We start from the raw sequence: 9,348 nt of genomic DNA, 5'->3' as shown, positions 1-9,348 counted from the left end.
GGGCAACACGATGGCTTAGTGGTTAGCACTGTCGCCTCACAGCAAGAAGGTCGCTGGTTCGAGTCCTGGCTGGGCCAGTTGGCATTTCTGTGTGAATTTTGCATGTTCTCCTTCTGTTGGCGTAGGTTTCCTCCGGGTGCTCCGGTTTCCCCCACAGTCCAAAAGACATGCGCTATAGGTGACTTGAATAAACTAAGTTAGCTGAAGTGTATTTGTGCAGTCTTAAAATGTCTTAAATTCCAAAGTCAAAATTTTTAGGCCTTAAAAAGTCTTAAATTGACTAAAATATTGTCTTAATTTTCCTTTGTTCATGTAAATCTTTAAACATTTTAACTGTATTTATCCTCATAATGGTTTAATTATTTTCCTGACAATAACATTAGTTTAAAAGTGCTCCATGTATTTACTGCTGAGGACACCGACCTGGACAGATTGTTGTGCATAGATTTATACTATTATACTTTTTAAAACTTTTAAAACATTTGTTTATTTTAAAGATAATTTATGTTGAAAAAAAGTTCACAAAATTACACAATATCTAAAATATTTCACTAAGAAATATCTAAAACATTTACATTTTTAAATATTCGTTTATTATTGTTTTATTAAATCTATTAAATTTATTTTTGATAGGGCAAATAAAAATCTTTTCCATATAAGCCAGTTGAAAAATTCCTTAGCCTATAGCCTTTTATGAGTCTAGAATTACATTTACAATGGTCTTTAAAAAAAGTCTTGCTGAAACCTGCAGAAACCCTCTGTGTAGGAATGAGAGTGAATGGATGTTTCCCAGTACAGGGTTGCAGCTGGAAGGGCATCTGCGCATAAAACATATACTGGAAAAGTTGGCGGTTCATTCCACAATGGCATCCCCTGATGAATAAAGGGACTAAGCCGAAGGGGAAAATAAGTGAAGGCATGTTATCTAATGCCGGTATTGGGTTTTTACCCAGGCAAGGTTGGGTTAAGTTCAATCAAAATCAGTTTTGGGCTCAAAAAAAAGGTGGTTTGGGTTTTGTTGCCTTGAAATCTACATTTCAGAGCAGGTTTTATTCTGAGTTAAGAGAAAATACCCAAACTGGACCAATCAGCAGTGAGTGAAGGAATATACATGCATATTTAAATTTAGCAAAGCCAGTCAGTCCTCTATGCATCTTTTTATTTGCTCCAATTAAATGTGTTTTACATTAAAAGCATTTTTAGTCAAAATTGTCTTTTGTTGTTAATAATTTGATTTATATGAATTACAGTTGGTGGTTTATTCCACTGTGCTGACCCATGATAAATCAGGGTCTAAACCGAAGGAGGGTGAGTGACTGACTTATTTATATACTATATACCCAAATAGGTTTGAATTGTCAAATGATATTATAATGGCTTTAAAATTACAAGTTAATCAATATTATTATATTGTAAATTATATATATTATATATAATATTATAAATATTTACATTCATTCATTTTCTTGTCAGCTCAGTCCCTGTATTATTCTGGGGTCGCCACAGCGGAATGAACCGCCAATTATCCAGCAAGTTTTTACGCAGCGGATGCCCTTCCAGCCGCAACCCATCTCTGGGAAACATCCACACATACACACACTCATATACTACGGACAATTTAGCCAACCCAATTCACCTGTACCGCATGTCTTTGGACTGTGGGGGAAACCGAAGTACCCAGAGGAAACCCATGCGAACGCAGGGAGAACATGCAAACTCCACACAGAAACGCCAACTGAGCCGAGGATTGAACCAACGACCTAGCGACCTTCTTGCTGTGAGGCGAACGTGCTACCCACTGCACCACTGCGTCGCCCTAAATATTTTTAAAATATTTTTATTAATTTACATATAACTTAAATCAAGTTAACTCTCTCTCTCATTTTATTTATTTATTTTACTGTGCTTTAGAAAGTAACACATGAAATGTGGATTAAAAGGATAAAGCATCCAAAATGAAAATGTACTCACTATTCACTCACCCTCAGGGGGTTTCAAAGTTTTGAGTTTGTTTACTCTGATGAGCACTAAAGACAAAGCCGGTCACTATTGACATCCATAGTAGGACAAACAAATAGCAATAGTATCTGGATGCAGCCTTCATGATGCAAGCTGAGATTGCATCACTCAGCGATGCAGTGTCAGACACAATGCACTCAATGGAGTGAGTGACGTCACTGTGACAGGTAGGGTTAGGGGTGGGGTTAGGTGAGCGCATTAAAAAGCATTGGATGCAGCTTAGATTGCATCAGGTCTGCATCCAGACCCCTCTCACAAATAGGCTTTTGATTAAACTAAATTGGCCGTAGTGTATAAATGTGAATAGGAATAGTTGGCGGTTAATTCTGCTGTGGCAACCCCAGGTGAATAAAAGGACTAAGCCTAAGAAAATTTATGAATGAAAACAGAAAACTAAAGAAACTCAAATAGGGATAAGTGAAGGGTAAATAGGCTAGCTAAAAGATGACAGAGTTTATTTTTTTGGTGAACTACCCCTTTTAAAACTACTGCTTGGTGATCTCGAAATTAAACTAATTTAAATATATATATTATATATTAGTTTATATATATATATAAATTAGTTTAATATATATATATATATATATATATATATTTTTTTTTTTTTCCCCCTCAATGCAGTTTTAAATAAAGCACCATTGAATGACCTTCAAACACGTCATGCGTGCATCCGGGTGCCTGATTAAATAGAGGGTCGGGCATGCGCAGTAGCTCCTCAGCGGTTCGACCTCTGCAGCCGGGTAAGTGAAGGAGAGCTAAACCGAGACCGGCGAAGCTAAATTACTACAATCTTATCCCATCATTGCGATTTAGCCGCATTTATTCATCACATTTACTCTGTTTTATACACTAAAGATTATAATCTCCTTGTAAACGCAACTATTTGTTGTGTAGTCGCGATTTGAAAGCTCTGATATTGCGTTGACCTTAAACTGTCGGCTTTTCCCACAGAGACAGACGCGGGTTTATTCCTCACCACAGTCAGCGAGCTCTACCAAAATCATGTACGCCTGTGCAAAGTTCGTGTCCACACCCGCACTGGTGAGTATGAGTTTTGCAGTAACTCAATATCAAAACCGAATTATCAATATCAAATCCTTATTATAATGCAGGAGGCCTGCAGCACTGGACTTTTACCATGCAGCGCGTGTTAAGTCCGTCATCTCCGTCCAAATCAAAAGCTGCTGCTGCAGGATTCATTTGTTTGCATGTCATTGCGGTTAAGATGTCAACGGCTAGCTGTTGTGTTGCTAATGCTATCACCTGAAAGGCTATTCCCGGGAAGTCAAGGTCATTATAGTAATCTGACAGCAAGCCTTGGTGCTTAATAGTTAGCTGAAATGTGAAATTAAAGCACAACTCATTGAAATATGCTATATTAAAGCTGAAGTGTGACATTGCTAGTCATTGCTGCTGGTTAATTAAAGCTGTAGCATGATTTGTTGCTGCTGTCACTGAACTTGCTTCAACAAACCCTTTTTATTGAAGTTTAATGCTTTATTCAATTGATCTTGAAATTGACCAATTGATTACTATTCATTGTAATCTCTTAATTGTGGCAAATCTAAAATGAGTGGTTTTCTTCTGCTACCTCTTCACTCAGTTACTGAAGCAACAGTTTGGTGTGTGTCAGTCTTAACTACAGTAATCAGTGTATTGGCATGTCTTGTGCACTAATGTCACTTTGATCTGTGTCTCAGGTCCGCTCTGGTTCAAGGGCGCTGTACAGACCACTCTCTGCGTCTGTGCTCTCCAGGCCAGATGTCAGCTCTGCAGAGGTGAGTGCTAAACGTATTCGCCAAGGCCATATCTGATACTTATTTGCTGCTGTAAATGGGCATTTATGTATCTTACCAATTGTTTTCCATTGGAATAAAAAGCTAAGCTCCTAAGAGTTTTTTTTTTTTGGTGACAATTTTAGTTTAAAAGGATTTTAATAGGTAGTACAGAGTTGACAATTTTTACAAGGTTCAACAAAATTGAACTATCAAACACCTTGAATAAATAAAATAAAATGCACAAAACGGGTTTGACAGTACCAAATGTAAAGTTGACTTTTTTTTGACATGTTTGAAAATAAATGTAAATGGACATGTACTTTTTTGCAATAATAACAGGCAATTACAATGAAAATACGACTGACAGAAGTATAATGCTAACAATACAGATATTACTTTTTTGCAACAAGAGAAATATGACCATTTTAAAGAAGTATAACAATGCTAAAGCAGAAAGGACAATGAGAGAAAAAGAAACAAAGTAATAAATAATAAAGACGGAGGGTGTATAAAAAATTATACTAATTAATGTAGAATATTAAGTAAAGCACATGTTTCATAAGTTTTAACCGCTTGCTTGTTATGAGACTGGTATGGTAATCAATTACAGTTCCAATTGGACAAATTTACTTGTATGGAAATAATTGCTTCTGCCATCTGCAGACATTATTTGAAACTTCATATTTTGATGCAAATATCATAGAAGAGTCTAAGCAATACGATCAAAATTGGCAACTGCCACAAATTGCTTTTCATGCGAACAATTAAACCATCTCCAAGTTATTCCACAAAGTGTATCCTCTTTTAACCATTATATTAGCTTGACTGCTTGGCCAGGAACTCAATAAGCACTTTTCTTTATCCAGTAGTTTGCTAGCAATGAAATAACCTGACCTCTGTTTAATGTTTCAAGTGCACCACTATTTGCTCAGTTCATACAGACTTTAAATGGCGTTTAATGGAGTTACAGTGCGTTGCACTAACTGTGAACTTGTAGTCTTTTGTTCCATTACCTGAGCTGTGGGATTTATCCTACTGGATTAATTCTTCCCAACTGGCTGGAAAACGCGTTAAGTCAATATACTAATTACTGACAGGCCTAGCTATTAAAATGAGCTTAAATCAGGGGGGAAATCTCTGTAGGGACGGGTCTGTAGATCACCTTAAAGAGATCGTTCACACAAAACTGAAATGTCATTAACTCGACCTTTCACTTGTGCAGATCAGTTTGACTTCTGTTGATCAACATTAAAGATATTCTGAAGAGAGCTGGAAATCTGTAACCATTGACTTCAATAATATTTGGTTTTCTTACTATGGAAGTTAGTGGTTACAGGTTTCTATTTTTCTTCAAAATTAAACTGTTCATTGGTAAGTAACCCAAACTTGTTTGAAAGTTCTTGAGAGCAAAACCCAAATGTTCACTTTTTGCCAGGACTGTTCCTAAAAAATAATAATAATAATAATAATAATTTTTCTCCTTTTTAATGGACACTTCCTTTTGTAAACTTGTCCAAGAAAGAGTTATGGTTTATTTTGTGAATTAATATATATTATTATAATTTTTTTTGTTCTCTAAAGGCCAGCCCAGCCTTTCTGCCACAGACTGCCGGCTCCCAGGTTGCAGTTCGGGGCTTTCAGACAAGCGCCATAAGCCGTGACATCGACACAGCCGCCAAGTTCATTGGTGCTGGAGCCGCCACTGTGGGAGTGGCAGGTTCAGGAGCTGGAATCGGAACAGTGTTCGGCAGTCTCATTATCGGATATGCCAGGTACACTAAAACAACATGAACACCTGACGTGATCCCTACCTTTTCTCTCCACTATTGTCTGATAAAGTATTGGTTGCTTGTGGTCAGCACCAAAAGTCTAGTGGTATTGTGCACCAACAAATAGAAGTGCTTCCAGCAACCCGAGTTCGATTCCCAGCTCAAGGTCGTTTGCCGATCATTCCCCTCTCTTTGCTCCTAATGCTTTCCTGTATGAAATGACCACTTTCCTATATCATAATAAAGGTGAAAACTCCTAAATAATAATAATGATAAAAAAGTAGTATTGGATGCTTGAGGAAATGAAGAGTTTTTGTTTTTAAAAGGAAACCCTAGAGCAGGGATCAAGCTTGTTCCTGGAGGTTCGGTGTCCTGCAGATTTTTGCTCCAACTCTAATCAAACACACCTGAACAAGCTTATTAAGGTCTTACTAGGAATATTTGAAACACCCAGGCAGATCTGTTGAGGCAAGTTGGAGCTAAACCCTGCAGGGCACCGGACCTTAAGGAACGAGATTAGTGACCCCTGCCCTAGAGGGACAAATGCAGTCGTTTTAAAGGAATAGTTCACCAAAAAATGAGAATTCCCACCGTTTACTTATCCTCAAGAAGTTAAAAGTCTTTAAGTTTCTCTTTTCTGTTGAACACAAAGGAAGAATTTTTGGATAAATTAAACCCAGTAACCATTTACATCCATGGTAGGAAAACCTCTGCCAGGGGTGTTGAACTCCGATCCTAGAGACCCGCAGCTCTGCAGAGTTTAGTTTTAGCCCTACTGAAGTTTTAGCCACACTTAATTGTATGTGTATCAAACATCCTAAAGGACTCGGGCAGTTTGATTAGGTGTGTTTAATAAGGGTTAAAGCTAAAAAATAAGCTCTCTAGGGACCCCTGCATTAGACAAATTAGGGCTGGGTTGATATTGATGAGAACTCTGGACATTTTTACTCAATTTTGATCCTAAGAGCCAATCACACAGCAGCAGTATACAACAACAGGATTCTAAAGTTATTAGAGATTCACAGAAAATAGGCCATGCCGCATAACCCAGTATTGTTTAGCACTTCACTTTCCTGCCAGCAGTATCCGCCTTCAGTCATGGTTGGGATAATCTTTTAAAAGGGGAAGCATCAACAGCTTGTATCAATGTATATCATTATCGTTCAATATAGAAAATAATTATCGAGATTGCATTTTTGGCTTATTGCCCAGCCCTAAGACATGCACAACTGATAGTTGTTCATTTTTGAGTGTACATCTCACATTTACTCCCCCTCAAGTCTTTGTCTTTATTCTGTTAAACATTTAACTCGACGTCTCTAAGAATTAACTTTTTTTTTTCTTCATTTAATAAACCAGCACAAGTCAAAGCAGTCCTCTATGTACTTTATATATATGTACTTTATATATATATATATATATATATATATATATATATATATATATATATATATATATATATATATATATATATATATATATTTTTTTTTTTTTTTGGAAATTATAACATTATTATTATTGTTATTATTATTATTCATATTTTATAATTAAGAGCTCTGTAATTATAGTAATCCAGTTATTGTACTGTTCAAAATATTTTAAACTTGAGCAAACTCTGTCCTGCATTGCGTATTGGGAGCTCACATCTGTTTTCTGTGACCTTAAGCAATAATGTGGGAATGAGTGGCCCCTGATCAACAGGAAGAATTTTAATTTCAAATTTTGAATTGAAAAATCATATGTAATTTTTAATTGACAGTTTTTGTGAATTGTATTAGATTGACATTTGTTTGTATCTTAATAAAATGAAGTTGTTAATGTTTTTGTGTACATTGATCTTGCTGTGAAATAGCCATAAGTTTCTCATAGCATTAAATACGTAAACGAGTGACCCCTGACCTCTCCCTGTCTCTCGCAGGAACCCATCTCTGAAGCAGCAGTTGTTCTCATATGCTATCTTGGGATTTGCCCTGTCCGAGGCTATGGGTCTCTTCTGTTTGATGGTGGCTTTCCTCATCCTGTTTGCCATGTAAACACTGCTCCGTCCACCTCCTCTCACAGCTGTGACGACGCGTTTTTACACTGGCTACCAAAAGCGTTCTGTGTCGGTGTCACTAAAATTGTACATTTTTCCAAGTTTTTGTTGAAGGCTGATAAGATAAAAGACATGTATTGTAAAAATGTATCCAAATACAGAATAAATACATGTATTTCACTATTTAAAATGTTTGAATGGCCTCTTTTTGTGTATTGAGGATGGTTATTCATGGGTGATTTTAAGTTATTTGGGATTGTTTAAAAAAAAAAAAAATCTGACGTTTATATTGTGTAATTTAGTGCTGCACGATAATGGGGGGAAAAAACTGATTTTTTTTTCTGTGACTGTTTGGATTTTGAAAAGATTTAAATAACTCTTTGTGAATTCATATTTTTACATTGATAAGTGAGTGTGTCTGCATAAAATATATGGAAATTGCTAATTATAAATGAATACAATGGAGCAAAAATACAAATTAAAGTGTGCTTAATGATTTTCTTAAACACAATTGAGATATAAAATAATGTAAAATATCACTACTGTAGTTTCCATTGTAATAATTTAAAATATTTGTGAAAGCTGTAGATTTTATAATTTGATTAATCTACATAGTCTCTGGCCTTCAAAAAAATAAGAATGAACTCAACATCGTAGATCCTGTGATGGAACTTGTGCAGATTTGCAAATTGCAATATTAATGCTGCGATGATTTCTGCTGTATTTTACATAAATGTGATCTTTTACAGAATGGTTCAGATCTTATGCATTTGTTAACCAGTTTTCCCTCATATGGTCTTGTAGGTGATAAATGTAGGATAAGATGGGCTGAAATGCAAATTTGATCTGATGAATTCGTTACCGAGTTGCATTGGTTAAGTGTCTAAAATGGTCCTTATAAAAAAAAAAGATGATTAACTTGACACAGAAGAAATTGACACAGACTCCAAGTAGCATGTTGTTGTTATTTTTGAGTTGCATATACTTTAAGTAGGTGTTATTTAAATTTTTTTGTAATATACATGGAGTTTCTGACTTATCTTTTAATTAAAACCTTTGTAAATTGATTGAAATAATTTTGTATTGATAGTGTTTTGACATCTTATATTTAAAAATGGGAGCTTAAATATTTAGGTATTTTACAATCGTGTATTCATCGTACCCCTTGTAGTAGGCCAATTTGCCCTAAATCCTTTATTAATGAATTATGTAATTATATTTTTGATATTTTACTATAAAGGCTAAATTATACTTGTTTTTTTCTTTCCTATAATAACATCAGCTAAAGCATTGCATGTATTCTTGCAAAATGACTCAAAGTTGTAAAAAAGGTGAATATTATAAGTGTTTCTTACACTGCATTGTTTTTTGCTCAGTAATTTTAATAAATTGTTTTAATTCAAACGGGTATTAATCAATCTAATTGCTAATTTTATTAGCTGTAATAGGCCTTTATAAGTAGTTTAAATTAATTATTGCAATATTGGGCAATTGTTTTATTCATATTTTGCTTTTTTTTGCAAAAACAAAGTTATGGAAAAGTCATGTAAAACAGATATCTGTATACTTGAATATAGGTTACGTCTTTACTGTCCTTGGCCAATCACATACACTCATGATTAGTGCGGAATAAGCATTATCTAAATCAGTTTTACATGGATATAGATTGTTGCGTGTTTTACGATATGCTGTAATAAATTTGAACATGCGTTGTTTTTCTTTTACGAATATGTAGACATTGCATGAA

At 35.2% G+C, this 9,348-nt stretch overlaps 1 protein-coding gene across 2 annotated transcripts; it reads left to right on the top strand.

Moving 5' to 3' along the window:
- Positions 1-2,733: 2,733 nt before the first annotated feature.
- On the top strand, positions 2,734-7,791 carry atp5mc3b (ATP synthase membrane subunit c locus 3b). 2 transcript variants are annotated; one of them, XM_005165783.5, is made up of 5 exons: positions 2,734-2,759; positions 2,971-3,060; positions 3,720-3,797; positions 5,379-5,569; positions 7,485-7,791. In XM_005165783.5, exons 2-5 carry the CDS (start codon positions 3,022-3,024, stop codon positions 7,597-7,599), a joined length of 423 nt encoding a protein of 140 aa, XP_005165840.1. In that variant the 5' UTR covers positions 2,734-2,759; positions 2,971-3,021; the 3' UTR covers positions 7,600-7,791.
- The last annotated feature ends 1,557 nt before the right edge of the window (positions 7,792-9,348 follow it).

This window comes from Danio rerio, chromosome 6 (genome assembly GCF_049306965.1).
Source record: "Danio rerio strain Tuebingen ecotype United States chromosome 6, GRCz12tu, whole genome shotgun sequence".
Lineage (NCBI taxonomy): Eukaryota > Metazoa > Chordata > Actinopteri > Cypriniformes > Danionidae > Danio > Danio rerio.
This window is presented reverse-complemented; position numbering and strand designations above follow the sequence as displayed.

Excerpts from the sequence above, each read along its gene's own strand:
- atp5mc3b (XM_005165783.5), top strand. The coding sequence starts at position 3,022 with ATGTACGCCTGTGCAAAGTTCGTGTCCACACCCGCACTG. Across the intron at positions 3,061-3,719 it reads TCGTGTCCACACCCGCACTG|GTCCGCTCTGGTTCAAGGGC; the intron begins GTGAGTATGAGT and ends TCTGTGTCTCAG. Across the intron at positions 3,798-5,378 it reads CAGATGTCAGCTCTGCAGAG|GCCAGCCCAGCCTTTCTGCC; the intron begins GTGAGTGCTAAA and ends TGTTCTCTAAAG.